The sequence below is a fragment of the Homarus americanus genome, unplaced genomic scaffold, assembly GCF_018991925.1.
Source record: "Homarus americanus isolate GMGI-L3 unplaced genomic scaffold, GMGI_Hamer_2.0 scaffold24430, whole genome shotgun sequence".
NCBI classification, from domain to species: Eukaryota; Metazoa; Arthropoda; class Malacostraca; order Decapoda; family Nephropidae; genus Homarus; species Homarus americanus.
Genome location: NW_024753068.1, coordinates 180,572 through 198,778, shown reverse-complemented (window position 1 = coordinate 198,778; position 18,207 = coordinate 180,572). Strand labels below are relative to the sequence as shown.

At 41.1% G+C, this 18,207-nt stretch overlaps 2 protein-coding genes across 3 annotated transcripts in view; both read left to right on the top strand.

Annotated features, from left to right (window-relative positions):
* Nucleotides 1–11,956, top strand: part of LOC121855251 — a 52,641-nt gene extending 40,685 nt beyond the window's left edge. The window contains exons 9-10 of one of the 2 annotated variants that reach the window (XM_042350137.1): nucleotides 11,520–11,670; nucleotides 11,817–11,956. In XM_042350137.1, the coding sequence (XP_042206071.1) occupies nucleotides 11,520–11,664 (145 nt within the window). In that variant the 3' untranslated portion in view covers nucleotides 11,665–11,670; nucleotides 11,817–11,956. Of the gene's footprint in view, nucleotides 1–4,063; nucleotides 4,681–11,519; nucleotides 11,671–11,816 lie in introns of those variants that run through there. The other variant, XR_006086753.1, reaches the window with a different exon arrangement.
* LOC121855252 (histone PARylation factor 1-like) lies at nucleotides 11,821–17,298 on the top strand. The gene is made up of 8 exons (XM_042350138.1): nucleotides 11,821–12,006; nucleotides 12,766–12,902; nucleotides 14,535–14,675; nucleotides 15,035–15,207; nucleotides 15,239–15,258; nucleotides 15,613–15,738; nucleotides 16,489–16,616; nucleotides 16,906–17,298. The coding sequence occupies exons 1-8, from the start codon at nucleotides 11,823–11,825 to the stop codon at nucleotides 16,963–16,965; spliced, it is 969 nt and encodes a 322-aa protein (XP_042206072.1). The 5' UTR covers nucleotides 11,821–11,822; the 3' UTR covers nucleotides 16,966–17,298.
* The last annotated feature ends 909 nt before the right edge of the window (nucleotides 17,299–18,207 follow it).

Here is an 18,207-nt window from a genome sequence, read left to right as displayed (position 1 = left end):
CTCCACCACCCCTCCCACCTCCCCCTCCTCCCTCCACCCACCCTCCCACCCTCCACCACCCCCCTCCACCACCTCCCTCCTCCCCACCCCTCCCACCCCTCCACCCTCCACCCCTCCCACCCTTCCTCCCCATCACTATTACTGCTGCTATTTTCCTTAATTTTTTTCTTTCTTCACTTGGACGTAATTTCTTTTGGAAAGTCCGTGTTATATTTTCCTTGTCCGTCACAATTATGCTGTCGTCAGCTTTATCAAACTTATGTATGCTGTATATAACTGTCAGGAATACACACACACACACACACAGGAAGTGGTGACTGAGACAACAGAAACAACTCGGAGAAAGTAATGTAAATGTGACTAAAGAAACGAGAGAGAGAAAAAATGACGAATCACGTAGAAACATGAGCTGAGGAGGCGGTGCTCGGTGAAAAATGTGAGTCATACAAAGATGCAGACACACACCCACTCCCCCATGACGTAATTTCCATCATATGACTAACCAGTTCTAGCTAAGACAACATCATGCAATACTCACTCATGAAATTATTCCATTTAAAGTGACTGCTGCTCCTAGACGATAAGGTGAGGAACCCCACAGCTTGTCCTGGTCAGCGATAGATGGCGCTGTTAGTTTAGTCTCACTAAGGAGAGGGGTCATAGCACACACACACACACACACACACACACACACACACACACACACACACACACACACACACACACACAATAAGTAAAATCTAGACAAAACTTCAATATAATTTCTCGTCTCTTACAGGGGTTTGCCCAACAGATGGTGTGTGTGTGTGGTTGTGTGTGTGTGTGTGTGTGAATACTTGTGTGTGTGTGTGTGCGTGTGTGTGTGCATATGTATATCAATAATGTATGGTAGGTCCTAAGGGTAATTTTCATATAGAACAAACGAGCAACAGGGAAAATTTATAAGATAGTTACAAGGAAAATTTGAAGTTTTCCCCTTAGGTGCTTCCTGTAACGAATCTAGTGCTAAATCATCTGAGTAAATTTTCCTCCTTTTGGCTGATTTATTTCACTTGGATCACGGGATTCCACTCAGGTGTTACTCTTATCTTAGTCCTCCATTCTGGTTTTCTCTTAAGATTAATTTTATTCCCTTTTGGTTTTCTTCCCTTTTGCCATACCTTTTACGTATATTAAAATAGCACTGAAACAGATACACACATTATTGGATACACCTACAGTAATTTAGCTTATTTTTACCTTGTGTTTTTTTCTTGTTTATTATCATACATCAGACATGGACTCATTGACAGATACCACCAGAAATTATGTTTTTATTTCTCTTCCCCCTCCCCCCTCACACCTCCCCTCCCCTCACCCCCTCCTCCCCCCTCCCCTCTTACCTCCTCCCCCTCCCCCCACACACAAAAGAACGACAATAAAAACTCACACAGGATAAAACAAATTTACGACAATGACAATTTTTCTCAGGAACTTAAATATTTTCATGTACGTCATCAGTTCAGTAGTTACAGGCATATCACCTTTCATCCGGTAATGCTGTGTCGTGGAGACTTGGAATGGGGTTCACATGTCGGATATATTTTTTTAACATCTTGAAGCTACAGAGGAAATTTGTTGTGGTTGGTGGTATTTCAACCTTAGTGCTTTACAGATATTGTTGCCTTAAAGGACTCGGAGACTAAGCAAATCTAACCTAACCTAACCTATCTAACCTAACCTAACCTAACCTAACCTAACCTAACCTAACCTAACCTAACCTAACCTAACCTAACCTAACCTAACCTAACCTAACCTAAACAAACAAACCTAACGTAAACCTAGAACTTTAACCACGAGACAATAATGTTTCAGAGATTGTAACATTAACCAAGTAGCAATTGTCAGTAACACAAGAACAAGCAAAAATAATGTTAGTTTCTCAGGAAATATAATTGAGGATGGCTTTTTATTTTCTGTTGGGAGTCGAATGGATTGTAGTGGGGAGAGTGGTGGTGGTGGGTGAGGGAGTGGTGTGGTGGGTGAGGGAGGAGTGGTGGTGGTGGGTGAAGGGGTAGTGGTGGTGGTGGGTGAGGGAGGGAGTGGTGGTGGGTGAGGGAGGGAGTGGTGGTGGTGGTGGGTGAGGGGAGAGGTGAGGTGTGAGTGGTGGGTGAGGGAGGTGAGGTGGTGGTGGGGTGAGGGGGGAGAGTGGTGGTGGGTGAGGGAGGTGGTGGTGGGTGAGGGGAGGTAGTGGTGGGTGGTGGGTGAGGAGGAGTGGTGGTGGTGGGTGAGGAAGGTGGTGGTGGGGAAGGATGTGGTGGTGGTGAGGGAGGAGGTGGTGGTGGTGGAGGAGAATGGTGGTGATGGGTGAGGAGGGAGTGTGGTGGGTGGGTGAGGAGGGAGTGTGGTGGTGGGTGAGGAGAGGGTGTGGTAATGGTGGTGGTGGTGGCGGTGGTGGAGGGTGAAGACAGGAGAAGAAGAAGAGAACAGTCAGGGAGGGAGAGCAGTGAGATAAAGAGAGAGAGAGAGAGAGAGAGAGAGAGAGAGAGAAGGAGAGGTGAAGGTAACATAGTTCGATATCTCTTAAACCCTAATCACCATTCCTCGTCACTGCTCTAATTACCCCCTAAAGATATGATCATTGTTTCCTATAAATCACCTGAAGATATCGACTGAATTAATTAAAGCAAGTTACTGATGGTAATGTAGATATGTGGTGATAAAGTTTATGTTTTATGTTGCTTGGGTTCGAACACACACACACACACACACACACACACACACACACACACACACACACACACACACACACACACACACACACACACACACACACACACACCTGAAGCACTTGGGTAATTTGCACTAGACAGTCACCGGCTAACTGCCTTCAGCGACAACGACGCTTTGGTACCTACTTTTATTGTGGTTGGGAGGTGGCAGAGGAGGGGGGGCTGAGGTTAACGATCGTTCGTCATAGTTAAGAAGGATGTAACTGTCGAAGAGGCTCCTGTAGTCTAGTTATGTGGTTTGGTATTGTACTTCACCTCGACACTCAGGGGCCAGCAAACTGCCGCATCTGCAACCACGGTATTACGACAATCATTTCTGTGGGTGTGAGTCAGGAGGTGTTTGTGAGCTAGGAGGTGTTTGTGAGCTAGGAGGTGTTTGTGAGCCAGGAGGTGTTTGTGAGCTAGGAGATGTTTGTGAGCTAGGAGGTGTTTGTGAGCCAGGAGGTGTTTGTGAGGCTAGGAGATGTTTGTGAGTTAGGAGGTGTTTGTGAGCTAGGAGATGTTTGTGAGTTAGGAGGTATTGTGAGCCAGGTGTTTGTGAGCTAGGAGGTATTTGTGAGCAGGAGGTGTTTGTGAGCTAGGGGGTGTTTGTGAGCCAGGAGGTGTTTGTGAGCTAGGAGTGTTTGTGAGCTGGAGGTGTTTGTGAGCCAGGAGGTGTTTGTGAGCTAGGTATTTGTGAGGCCAGGAGGTGTTTGTGAGCTAGGAGGTATTTGTGAGCCAGGAGGTGTTTGTGAGCAGGGGGTGTTTGTGAGAGCCAGGAGGTGTTTGTGAGCTAGGAGATGTGTGAGCTAGGAGGTATTTGTGAGCCAGGAGGTGTTTGTGAGCTAGGAGATGTTTGTGAGCTAGGAGGTATTTGTGAGCCAAGTGTTTTGAGGCTAGGGAGGTATTTGTGAGCCAGGAGGTGTTTGTGAGCTAGGGGTTGTGAGCCAGGAGGTGTTTGTGAGCTAGAGGTGTTTGTGAGCTAGGAGGTGTTGTGAGCCAGGAGGTGTTTGTGAGCTAGGGTGTTTGTGAGCCAGGTGTTTGTGAGCTAGGGTGTTTGTGAGCCAGGAGGTGTTTGTGAGGCTAGGAGGTGTTTGTGAGCCAGGAGGTGTTTGTGAGCTAGGAGGTATTTGTGAGCCAGGAGGTGTTTCCAGCTAGGAATGTTTGTGAGCTAGGAGGTGTTTGTGGAGCCAGGGGGTGTTTGTGAGCCAGGAGGTGTTTGGTGAGGAGGGTATTTGTGAGCCAGGAGGTGTTTGTGAGCTAGGAGGTGTTTGTGAGGACCAGGTGTTTGTGAGCTAGGAGGTATTTGTGAGTCAGGTATTTGTATTATATTTTTTATCTTGAATGTTCAATTTAATGAGTCCAGGGTTCATTAGTCTAATTAAAGGTAAGACGTTGTTAACCTGACTTACCTTCACCTTAGATAGTCTTATAATGAGAGGGTGGGAAGGTGTGGTGTGGGTAGGTTAGGTTAGGTCAGGTCAGCGTCAGTTTAGATTAGGGTGGTTGAACTTAAGATGAAATAAGCAGGCTAAGCTTCATGTGATTTAGAGTTGTGTTATTCCTTTGTTTATGAATGGATGTGGGCGGAGCCTAGTAAGAGAAGTAACGCCCCAGTCACACTAAGCTCCGCCCATCTTCACCCAGCCTGCATATATGCCACTCCACCCAGCTTACTCGCTTCAGTTCTGGCCGAGTTTTTCGGAGGGTTACGCGTATGGATTTTATTAAGTGGACACATCATGGAACGCCACTCACGCACTGAGTGTGGGGGAGAGATGGAGTGCGACTCGAATACAGAGTGTGACCCCAACACCGAGTGCAGTTCAAACCCAGAGTGTGATGCTGATGGGCTAACAGTCATGGATTACTTGCGGGAGAATTTGCGGCCAGTGGTCAGGACAGATACGTTCGGTGACCTCGAGTTTTTGTAAAGTACTGTGGTGGTCGGGGTGATATTTCCAAGATCCTGGATGTGCGAAGTTGTTTTTGTGTATGAACTCATGTTGTATATTACCCTTAGCTCGTGTGTGTAAGCCAAGGTCCTGGTGTATCCCCTTAATATGTCAGTGTGTCATCCATTACTGCCCATCTGTATTTACCCAGGTGCGACGCTAGTGTAGTTATTAATCTGGTGAATTAAATCCTGGGGGTGTCTAATCTTCAGGTGATCCGGGAGTTAATTGAACCACACACACACACACACACACACACACACATGAACTTCCCACACTTCGGTTCTATCCAGGTAGGAATAGAATTTATTTATCTATTAAACCTTTAACGAGAGAACCACATAATGGGCAGTTTGTGGGTTACGCCTGCTAGTTGTGTCGTAAACAATGAGGAGGGGAGAGAGGGAATGGCGTCGTTCTAGTCCAGGTGTGTGATTATCTTAGTATTGATCAAAAATCATGTGGGGGATGGAGTGTGTCTCAGTTGGTTATGATTTTATTTTCTTATCAATACCTGTGTACATATATAATTGTATTGTATTAAGTGATGCCCTTACTGTGTTTGTTATCGTTATCGTCGTCATCAGGGAGGAAGATGGGTCTCTGATTGTCCCTTTTTACGGAGGGAGGAAGGGTGTGAGGGGGGGGCGGTAGGAGGGTAAAGAGGGGTATTCCTGGCGATGAGGTAATGTGGGTACAGTGACCACACACACACACAAGACACCCATCCACCACCCCACCCACCACCCCACCCACACACCACCCACCCACCCACCCACCCCCACCCACACCACCCACCCACACCACCCACCCCCCACTTACTTTGACCGCCTACTCACCTTGACACTACAGGAAATACTTGGGTCCTACCTCAAGCCATCCTTCTCTCCACTACTTAACCATGAGAGGAAATACCTGTCCATTGTGTACCTGTGGCCACCCATACACCACGCTGGTATGTGTGTTCTCTCCCCTACCACTGTAAGGAGAGAGAGGGAGCAAGACAGAGAGTGAGAGTAAACAGAGACAAGTAATACAGACAAAGGCAGAGAGACAGGAATAACACCAGACAGAAGTAATAGATAGAACCAACCAGACACAGAGAGACAGAAGTAATAGACAGAAGTAATAGACAGAGGGAGATACCTCAGACAAGTTTCAGAGGGTCATATACTTACAGTCTACGGTAAACTCACTCCTCGTTCTGGCGTCAACAGAGAGATGATGGTGACGTCAGCCCACAACATTAGGATACATCCTCCCTCCCTTCCCTACCCCTCCCTTCCACCCTTGCTAACTCCTATTTCCTCCCTCTCTTATCCTCCTCCCTCTCTCCACTACCCGTCCACCCCTATCCCCCCCTCCCTATCCTTCCCTACCCTACATCCTTTCTCCTCGCTTCATATCCTCCCTATGTGCCCCCCTTTCCTCCCTACTCCATTCCTCCTCTCACCAGCCACTTCCTCCTCACACCCGCCCACAACATTCTTCCAGTGAGTGTCTGACCCATACCGCTTAACCTAACCTAAACTTAAGACCATACAACTGTTTTGACACGAGTTGGGGGAGTGTGTGTGTGTGTGTTTCGTCAAGAGAAGTTGGTACAGTATTTGTTCTTCCATAATCTGAAGAAACCAACTAGGAAAACTTAGCTGTTTGTCTCAGTGGATTAAAAAGAAAAACGTTTCCTGACTTAAATTTTAAGAACGTTTCCGGTGTTGCATGTGATAGTACATTTCAGGCCTTGGATTATTATAGTGAAAATAACTATTACAGCCCCCTATTACAACTCCCTATAACAACTATTACAGCCCCCTATTACAACTCCCTATAACAACTATTACAGCCCTATTACACTCCTATAACAACTATTACAGCCCCTATAACAACTATTACAGCTCCTATTCCCTATAACAACTATTACAGCCCTATTACACTCCTATAACAACTATTACAGCCCTATAAACTCTATAACAACTATCCCTATTACAACTCCCTATAACAACTATTACAGCCCTATAACAACTATTACAGCCGCCTATAACAACTATTACAGCCCCTATTACAACTCTATAACAACTATTACAGCCCCTATAACATTACAGCTCCCTATAACAACTATTACAGCCCTATCTATTACAGCCCTATAACAACTATTACAGCTCCCTCTAGCTCCTATACAAATTCATCCTATAACCTTTACAGCTCCTATAACAACTATTACAGCCCCCTATAACAACTATTACAGCTCCCTATCTAATATACTATAGGAATAGCCGTGTGTGTGTGTGTCTGTCTGTCTGTTCTGGGCAATCGAAACGGCACAATCGTTTTTCATCAGACTTGGTGGAAAAATCGCAACAAAATTGGTAGAGTGGAACAAACCTGGTCCCAGGTCGATGGTTTCTTTAGGAAGGCATTAATTAACCATTTTGTCGCTGTACGCTCTCAGCCAGACGGCGGTTGTGTGCTAGCCAAGCGCGAGCGTTCAAACTTTGGGGCACAGAAGGGCCCACGTTCACTTGTAACAACTATGCTATATAACTTAGCCCAAGTTTCTATACTCTAACCTAACCTAACTTCTTATACTATATAACTTAGCCCAAGTTTCTATACTCTAACATAAGCTAACTTAATACTATATAACTTAACCCAATTTTTTTGTAGTCTAATCTGACTTAACTTTATGTAATGTACTTAGCTTTCTATAACTTAATCTAACTTAACGCCACAGTCTACCTAAGTTACCCTTAATTCTGCGTAACTTGACATAACTTAAAGAACATTATTACCTGAAGTTTCTTTTTGGTGGAAGTTGATGACTCAGATGTGACTACTACAGGTGAGAGAGAGAAAGGGCAGACAAATTGACAGAGAACCAAACAAAGAGCTAGATAGACAGGCAAACAGAGATAGAGAGAGACAAATAGACAGAGATAGACAGACAGGCAGATTTATCAGATTCGCGCCTCACCCACATACAGACAAAGCAATACATATGACCTCTCGACCTCTGCGTGATTCAGTGGCATCCCCCCTTCGCCCCCCATTAACGGCGTCGTGTCGGAGAAATAGGAAATTTTTGACAGGAGGAAGTGGTCGTTAGGGGGTGAAGGGAGAGAGGCGGCGGTGGTTTATAGCGGTTGGTGGGTGGGAGAGAGAGTTGGTGGGGGGAGGTAGGAGGGGCGAGTGTACAAGCCTCGTCCCTCTGTTTGGTTCAGTCAGGTGAGAAATTTAACACGCTAAAAATGTTAAAACTCGTTCATATTATTGGTATATTTCTCACATCGGGATTAACTATATAATCTTCACGTTTATACACAGGTTGTTATGACTCACGGGGGGTTATAGCGAGGTTCAGGGATACCTCACAAAAACTATAATGCTGTGCTCACTCTGGTATTTATATTCGTTATCAAAAGCTTCTATCAGAATCGAACACTTGTCAAGGGTTGTTGCCTACACATGTATATTTATATAATATATCAAATATCGGTATAATAATTCACATGTGTTACGAAGTATAAAGTTTGTGTCTGTCTGTCTGTCTGTCTGTCACTCACTTGATGTACTATATACTGTTTACGTTATTTATCAGGTTAAAATTCTCTCTCTCTCTCTCTCTCTCTCTCTCTCTCTCTCTCTCTCTCTCCACAAGTGACTCATGCAGGCCCGCCCACAAGGACTGCCTTTCCACAAAAAAATACTCACCCTTTTGTCAGGCAAACACAAAGGAAAGAGCTTGACGTGTGTGTAAACAGAGAGACACACACTGTACATGGCGTCAAGGTGAGAATGTCAACGGGCTACTGTATTGTCTTCATTAAAATATACTGAACAATTACAGTCCATTACTAGAGTACACAACATTACAGGAAATAGTCATTAAATATTTTTCTCCAACTAAATCTAAGTATAAAATGTGTGTTCTGACCTTGAGATGAACTGTTGTGTAGCTTTTTTTCTTCTTAACTGGGTGTGAGTGTGAGACGCCCTGTAGTGGTCGCGGTATTGTGTATAATTTCCCTCACTGTTGTTATCCAGTGTGAGGAGGGAATCAAGTCATGAGCCTTTGAGAACCTGAGTCTGTGTCTTGTATCCTTATGGTAAGTATACATCCGTTCCCTCCCTCCTTCACCCTCCCCCTTTCTTCTCTCACTCTCTCCCTGCTTTCACCCCTTCACTCCCTCCTGTTCACTCACTTTCTCTCCCTCTTTTCATTCCATCCTTCCTTTCCTCCCTTCCTCTCCTTTCACTGCTCTCTCCCTCCTTCACTCCCTCCGTTCCTTCCTCCCAGAAGAGATTAGATAACGTATATCTACTTGTGATAAAAACCTCTATAATTTCGATGTCATTTTCTCAACCAATCATGTACTCTAATTTAATTGAGTTAAAAAAAGTTTCCCCCATATTTCCAGTTGAGAAAACCCCCAGCAGTATGAGCCTGTGAGTGTGATGAGTGATGGTCTATAAACATCATCACTCTCCCACACATCACCCATAGTATCACACTTGTTAGAGCCGGTTTATGACCACCCACCCACGACCTGTACGTTACATTTTCCTCCTAATTTGAGATGTGAGGATGACTGCACCTCAGTTAACAGGCCAGAACAGTGGCGGCTATATGCTGCCCTGAGTCCCTGGACGTCACCATGCTGCAGAAATAGACTTGTTTGAACTGTCATTGCTAAAAGACCGGACCGTTCTTGGTGTCAGTCATCATTATGGGGTCGCAGTGTATACAGGGAAGGTTTGTATGTTTGGTTACGACCACGAGAAACATCAGCTACATATCACCAACTTTGGGAGGTGGTATTTAAGATAGGATAGAGAGTTTGGTGGGTTATGGATGAACTTAATGCTAACTACATATTTGATACGTGACCCGTACTTGACCTCCTGTGAGGTCGGATAGACGTTTGATATGAGGCTGAAGTTCACACAACACAACATTTCGGGTGTTTTAATGGTGTTGACTTCAGTGATGTCACAGTCACATATGACTTACACTTGATTCTACCAGTGCCTTATAAGGTCCCAGTTTTGTATTGAAGATGTCCAGGTTTTGAAGAATAATTTGGCCGGTGAAATAGGTTCACTTTTCTTATATAATGAACCCGAAAGTAAAATGAGAATTTATTCGTAGACAGTTCACTTTTTCCCTTGGGCTCTGGCATTATCATACAGCAGCCAAAAGCGTTTGTGTAACATCTGTTTGTCCTGTTGAGTGAAGAGGGTTGGTGTGCACTACAGAGTACACCTGTGGTCCACACACACAGATATGGTACTGCTGGTGTGTGGAGCTTGAGGGAACTCTTAGGGTATGAACTCCAATGAAAATTTCAGCCATAACTTCATCTAATATTGTGTCGTTTAGGACTTGCAAAATATCCATAAACTCCACACTGAAGACGTGCACCGTCGCCAAGGTCACCTTTGTCGGTGTTGGCCGCCCCAGTATTGGACCTCCTACGTGTCTGCCTCAGACCGCCAAGTCTAGATGCATATCTTATCTCCAGTACCAGGAAAACTAACACACAGAAGATTGAAGATTATTTTTCTGTTTCAAAAGACGCTATCATCTGTGTCAGTCGTGTTCACATTCTTGAGCGTGGCCTGATGAACACTGTTATGATCCGTCACTTTTTATGGAGGAACTATCTCTTCGCCTCTGATCGGTGATGCTCAAACATCCGTGCGACAACTGCTTCCTCTGACGGTGAGGGGAAAAACGTGTCGTTACCATGATCTCATTTCATTTTCGACACTTATTTTAGCTGCCGTTATCGTGTTGTAATTCAGGTTATGTAGCTACTTGTGCTCTTGTCACCAGTGAGGGGAGTGATACTGTTCTCATAAATAATTGGGCTTGTTACTCGTGACTCATTAAGGTGCGTGATAACTGTCACACCTGTGATATACCCCCCCCCACACACACACTTGTCTGTACAGTACTCTCAAAAGGTAAACGTCTAGCTGAATCTGCAGGCAGTTGATGTATAAAGCATTAACTTGAATTATGTAAACAAACGTAATTCAGTTAGGTGTAATGATTAGTTAGTGACCGTAGAGTGACAGCGACCCTGATATAACCCGACAGGTAAACTAATTGGATATTGGGTGCGGTAATTGGTGTGTGAATATAATTAAGTTGTTTGGTGTTGTTGGTGTGTTTGTTGTTATAATGCTGTATAAACTCTGGATATTTCGGTATGTATCTGTTTATAAGAGACTGTTTCTGTTGAGTCATCCCGGTAAATGAATATTATACTGTATTCGTTAAAAGTGGGGCACCAATTTAAGTAGAGCTAATTCTTCTCATCCGAACTACTGTATAGCAAATAAAGAAATTAGAGCTGTACCGTATTTAGAAGTTTATCGAAAATTACAGAAAATGTGAAGAAGCGGCGTTACTGAACATCACAGGTGTGAATTATTGACTGGCATGAAGAATGAGTGCAGGTGGTACTGTGAGGCTAGAGGGAGAGGTAGTGCTTCACCTCACTCCTCTAGTAAATCAGGGAACCGTGGGGAAGGGTGCAATGGGGGTGAGTTAATTTTCAACTGTACATTTTTTATGAGAAGTTATGATAACCAGGTGACGCTACGTGACCTCTCCCACTTGATGTTGTAATAGTATTAGTAAAGCATCAGTGGTTATTAATTTAGTGTACTGTACAATATTAAACATACGGCAGTGTGTCAACATGGTATGTATGCTGTACTGTACTCAATTGAATATTTACTGTATTGTAAATTTATATTTGTTTTATATTTTTTAAGTGTTACATTTTCCATTACTCTGTTTCAGGATATGTGGGGCCCTTGTAAGAAAAGAAAAACAGAACCCAACAAAAGAGAAACTCCTAAAACTTCATCAGATACAGAAGAGTTTGTGGTGCCCACCAGTGGGGAAAGTTCATCTGACTCTACCGCTATCACCGATGAAAAGATAAATAAAGGTTAATACTATTTATAAACCATACATGATATGGCTATGATATGAGTTGTAATATTTTCCCACTTCTGTATAAACTTTCATATTCATGTCTGATGATACTCTGCTTTTTGATACATTACCAATACTGTATATGAAATTACTTTGCAGCCAATGATGATGATGAGGATGGTAAATTACCCATACCCATGTTTGAAGATTCTCATGACGACAGCGTTAAATTCTCTCCTCTCCAGAAGACATTCAGCAAACATTGAACAGAAGTTTCTTGTGGAAATGCCAGATGATTTCTTTGATTTCTGGGATTGTTGTGTGCGGCTGAACAAGGAAAAACCAGAAGGTAATTCATTACGGTATAGGTTTTATGTTCAAATGCTTATATTTTGGACTAGTTTTGAAAAACATATTCTGTGAACCTGTAAGCTGTTGAGCCATCATTTAAAAGGACAAACTATTTTTTAAATATCCTTTAGTTACCATTAAAAGAAAATCTTGATTGACAAAATAATTGCTGTATAGTAATGAAAATGTTTCCTACTCAAAGCATGCCTCAAATTTTAGACATAGCATCAGAAAGTCTCATATTTTACTTGTTTATCAAACTTTTTGACATCGGAGTTTGAGAATTCACTGGATCTCATATTGTTTACCAACACTTGCTGCAGCTAACTTAAACTATTGTAGTTGTTCATTCAGTGTGTTGGTGCTAAATCTTCACTTGTCATCATTTCCTTCACCAGCAGGTTTAAACTTATTGTGTGCACCATCCAGTGAACAGTGAGATAAACTCCTTGTAATATCTTCACTCTTTCCAAGCAATAAACTGTGACTTCACAACTCAGGCCCTCTCTGTATTAGTGTAGATCCAAGGCTTGTGATTGTTCATCACTTTTAGTAACCTATCCTTTACTGTATAGTGTTACATTTTCAGACCTGAAGTCCATATACTGTGTAGCCTTTTGGTGCTTTCATTCATTCCTCTATACTGTACTATAATTACAGCCATATCACCACTAATACATTGAATTTAGAATTCAGAGTAGGATATATACTGCACTGGCAGGTAATGAGAACAGTAAAAAATATTGTTTGTTTTCAGAGGCACTGAGCAAAGCTGGTCTAACACTTGTGGGTCCATATGATGTCCTCACCAGGAAGTTGGATGGTTTAAAGACTCGGTGTAGATCCAGTTATGCCTGTCATTGGCGCTACTACTACGATCCACCAGAATTTATGGTACAGTATATATATATACATATACCCAATATACATTTAAATGTTTACAGGTATATGACTTTTTAATAGTTTTGCAAGATGTGTAAAGATGCATTTACAAACATAAGCAAAGGATTGAGAGCAGCGGTGGACACACGGCTGGTTTAAAAGCTCTGTGTAGATCTGTTACTGGTATGCCTGTCATTGGTCATGCATGAGTGAGACGAATCTCTCTATCATACTCATCCACTCTTCTGACATATAATCAGGGGCCAAGTATAGAATAAGTAGACTACCACTGAGCTCAGGCAAGGCATCCATGCTACCCAGGCAGTTTTCTTGCCATAACTTACAAAGGTCACACAGTATCACAACCAGTCATTGGGAGGGCAAGGGACTTGTCTTGTCTGAAAGCAGTAACTAATGCATTTTATATGCTGCCAGAAAGCAGATCCCCTTTGCCGTTTGAAAGGGTATCCAGAACTCAAATTGGAGAGGCAATGCCTGTGGGAAGTATTCTCTGGTGGTTTTGTGATGCATGCATAGCTTGGGGCAGTCAGGGGTGTCTGCCTTTTCATAATTACATAGATGAGGAAAGATCCTCTTGAGTAGGAACACAGGATTTGCTGACTATCAGCAGCTAAGATTCCCTTTTCCTGTTTATTGCATGAACTCGTGATATTCCTTGAAAAAATTCTGCATTTCCAAGTATGTACTGTATAGTGGTGCAGAACCAATGATATGTCAGCACACCCTTTTCACATTTTGCTTAAGTAGCAAATTTTAAGCTGTCCGGGACATAGCTATCCCACACCAGGTTAAGGCATTTCACTCATTAAAGTTGTGTTTTGACACAGAATGAACACATTAAATGGCTTTGCTGTTACTGGCTTCAACAGTTCTGTCAACAAATGTAAAAAAAAATGTATATCGTCTGTAATGATACAATCCATACAAGTAATATCTACAAGAAAATAAATAAATATTAATGCATATTTACAGAATGATATACTGGGTATGTCAATATAATGCATAATACTGTACTTGTACCTGTGAATAAATTAAACTCGGGATTAAAAAAAATCAGTATTGGGTTTACTATTCTGTACTACTCTCCAAATTACCCACCTGAGTTGCTGAAAAAAACATTACTGTATTGTATTTTGACAAAAGTATGAGTTCATCGATCAAATTCGGACACTTTGGATAATTTGGAGCCTTTGGGTAATTTGACAAACGTTTTGGGGCTGATCCAGGAATATCATGGGGTGCAGAAGTTGTGGGTGGGGAAGTATGGCAAGCACAGTGAGCCCGGGGCATTTTGAGGCCATGTGTATTAGGAGATATTCTGAGGTTAATAGTATGGGTAATTACTTTTTACTATACAAAAACGTCTGAGTTCAATACTGGATCCGCCCTTGAACAAAGAACTCAAGTTGTTGAATTAGAAGGGTTCTAGTTTATTTCACTTCAGTCATTCTTTCAGCCACATTCTTCATATTAAACTGTCACATCCTAGGATATATAATTTACTTTGTCCTTATCTAACACAATATGATACACTACACTAATGTCTCCATATTTCCATTGCTTCTAAAATTTATATAAGAAATTACAACCAACTTTTAAAAACCAAATATTTAACACTTACAGACTGTGATAGCCGGTGATGAAAAAGAATACCACATTGGCTATTATCGCGACGACCCCTTCGAATTGCCAGGTTTTGTAGGTTCAATGTCGTCCAAAAACCAAGGAGTTATCAAAGCCCTCGGTGGAAATATCTTTGGTGCAGTTTGGTAAGTTTATTATTTCAAGTACTACTGTATATAAAAATTTCAAGGCAAAAATAAATAAGTATTTGTTGATCATTTAGTCTTACTGTAGTAATACTTGTGAGGGAAAACCTGGCAATTGTTATATACTAATTACTGTACAGGTATATACCACTGACATACATTATACTGTAATGCTTGTTGCTGTATTGATTTCCCTTGTATATGACCTTACCCATTCCATCAAAGTAAAAAATTATAAAAACTCGTGTATGGATTAATGTGAAAATGTACTGCAGTACCATATATCCAAACAGATTTTATTAAATTTTGTTATTTTACACTTTTATATCCTAATCTCACTATCAATCCATTCAGCTTCATTATCTTAGAGACAGAATGAGAGAACACTCAAAGAAAGCTCCACTTCAGAGATTATACAACGAAATTGAACTGTATGCTATGAAGAAACTCCATTCATTGGAGGTCGAGACAAAGAGCATGAAGGAACGAAAAATCGTAGTTTCCCCGACCTTCCATGGGGGCGTGTTGTTATTGTGACAAGGATAATTTTGGATACAGAGCACTTCCTACGACAAATGGTAAAGTTAATTATTCAAAGTTTGTACAATTTGTTTGTGTCAGTTATGATGTCCTTTACCCAGCCTGAGTATAGTGACTCATGCAATCTTTGCTAAATTCTTTTCCATCTCTTTATGTCAATATATTCCCTGATGCTGTATGATGCACTTACCTATAAACTTGATTTGTTGTTCATGTACAAAAGCATTAATTTGAATTTTAGTCGGTGTAAAATAACGATATTATTTGATAGAAATTGAATTATGTTTCCACTGGTTGACTTGTTAGACCCTTTCTGTAAAGGGTAATGCAGACTGTAACTGACGGTGTATATTTGTTACCAATGCTCTGCTAATCATCCATTCCTTTTACAGCCAAATTGTGGAGAATGATGAACAGGGTTGTTGGATCCAAAACTGACTGGGAGAGAAGGAAACATTTTGAAGTTATTCAAGACTTAATAAAAAATGTACAGTTTGCTTATGATGCTGATGACATTGGTGAGTAGTATACTGTATGGAGTTTGTTGCTGTCCTGGATTCAATTCCTGGCCCAGGACAGATGTGAGAAAGATGTTACCCAGTGTGACTCTATCAACACCAGACATCACAGGTCTACTCTTGGTACTCTTATTTCTTCCTGTACTAATTCTGGACAATAAAATTAACGAAAAAGAACAACTACTTTACACCAAATAAACTGCTGAATTATATGAAAAATATGGTATTGTACATAGATTTCTACTACATAAAACAATAGTCTGTTCATTATGGAAATGTCTACTTCAACTCACCCAGCAATACTGTCTGATGTACTGTATAGTTTTGTGATTGGATAATGTGGCAGTATCCTCTGTGGAAGTAAATTTTAGTCAATTTAAAGTGTTAGTACAGGTGGAAACTGGAGTCCGTGAAAACTGTGATGTTTGGTAGTGAGGGTCACACTGTATAACACCCTTCTCATGTGTGTCTGGGCCAAGTTGGACTAGAGCCATCGGCATATTAGTTGAAACATATGCTCATTACTGCTGTACTAATAGTTATTTTCTTCTTCAGGTATTTTGCATTATGGTCATCACAAAAGGGCAGGAGATATGGACTTGAGATTCATTTTGTATCATCTTCTTTTGCAGCCCTATAGAATATGCTAATCACCATTTATGTAGACACTGTTAATATCTTTTCCACTCTCACTTTCTCACTCTATCTTCTATGCCTTGTTTTTACATTGAGTAAATTTTATATCCACAGGTATGGGACTAGAGCTTGGACTTGACATGTTTACGTTCGGCCATGAGTTGTTTCACAAGCCTGTTTACCATGTCCTTGGTTTAGCATATGACATGTTAGGGAGAGAACCTTATATTGATATATTACAAGTAAGTGTCAAAATATAGAATCCTTATTACATGTACTGTATATATTACAACCATCCATTAGTACTGACTTACCAATACCTATAAAATGAAGAGATTTGTATTACTACAGTACAGATACATTCTGGAGCCAGTACTTGCCAATAGTGTATAACAGATATACGACCGATCGCACAAGCGGCTAACAGACCGATCACTGGCAAAGAGGATAACGTAAAGTAATCAAATGTAACTGGAATAACTGTGGGATAAAAGATTCTTCATCTTTTTTAAATAAGCTCTTTTATTACAGGCTCATCTGAAGAACAGACGACAGGGCAGCAATTTGAGCATCATGGAAGTTGTTGAATAGATGACAAGATGGATCACCTTTGATGTAGCTGTCTTAAGTTCCTCATGCTTTGCCCTTAAGTTGTACACACTTCAGTACAATGCCAACTCTCTTACTTATTGGCATTGAAATCACTTAAGTACAGGTACATGTAAAATTGGCTTCACTATCTGTTTAGCTAATAGTGTCATGTTCTTAGTTGAAATTTTGTTGATTTAAATGTCAAGTTAGTGTCTTTGTACTGTATTCCTTCCTTAAATTATACTGTAGTTTAGTATCTTAGGTTTAGATAACAACAATTTTGTAAAATATACATGTAAGTGCCATGCATTATAAAATGTAAGTGCCATGCAACATTGTGTTTATTTATCTATTAATTTTTTGGGTAGTATAAGAGACCAGTAGTTTTGTTTCTTATTTGCTCAGTTGGTCATTCGTATACCTTTGTATTTATGGATTAGATGAAAAGTTTCTATGGTGGGGTGAAAACACATTATAGTAGCCTTGTGCTTAGAAAAGGTAGAGGTTCAAGTGCCCAAAGTTTCTCAGTCAATTTTAAAATGAGTAGAATTTGAAATACAAATGGATGCTGATGAAATATGAATTTTTAGCAGTAGAAAACTGTTTAGATTAAGACTAATTTATGGTAGAATGTGTGTAGCTAGAAGAGTATTCTTTCTATTATACTAACAAACCGATGTTAAAGACAGACATTTATGATTTTGTAGTGAAAGCTCTTGTAGATAGAAAAGTACAATATACTATGTAGTAAAAGGAGGATATTATGTTGAAATGTAGGCAGCTTATATTTATTTAGTACAGGGTACAGTATTGTATTGTCTCAGACAGGACTGTGTTAGAAGTTTAGAAAGTGATTCATAATTCTTAACATTGCAGTCGTTTTGCTAATAATGTATGAAACAAATCATCTTTTGGTAATCATTATTATTTATGAATACTGTACCTAGTAACAATATTGGCAGGTAAACTTTGATTGCCTCGGGGAGTAACACACTGCCTTGCCAGCTAAGAGAGTGTTTGGAAGTCCTACATTTATTGTACAGTAGTCCTCAGTCTCCAGTGGGTTGATGATAGGCAGGGAATCTTGCTGTAAAACTTGCTTCATATTTGCCTGATAGGAACCAGGATGCAGAAGAAAAGTAACAATGACAAAATTGGAAAAGGTTAACAGAATTGGAAAAGGTTAGCTGTGGTACCTGTGTATACTTCGTGAATGTACTGTATATGTTCATAGTGGAATAA

Coding starts and splice junctions, on each gene's coding strand:
- LOC121855252 (XM_042350138.1), top strand. CDS start 11,823: ATGATGATGAGGATGGTAAATTACCCATACCCATGTTTGAAGATTCTC. Junction 12,007..12,765: donor GAACAAGGAAAAACCAGAAG/GTAATTCATTAC, acceptor GTTTGTTTTCAG/AGGCACTGAGCAAAGCTGGT. Junction 16,617..16,905: donor CTTATATTGATATATTACAA/GTAAGTGTCAAA, acceptor CTTTTATTACAG/GCTCATCTGAAGAACAGACG.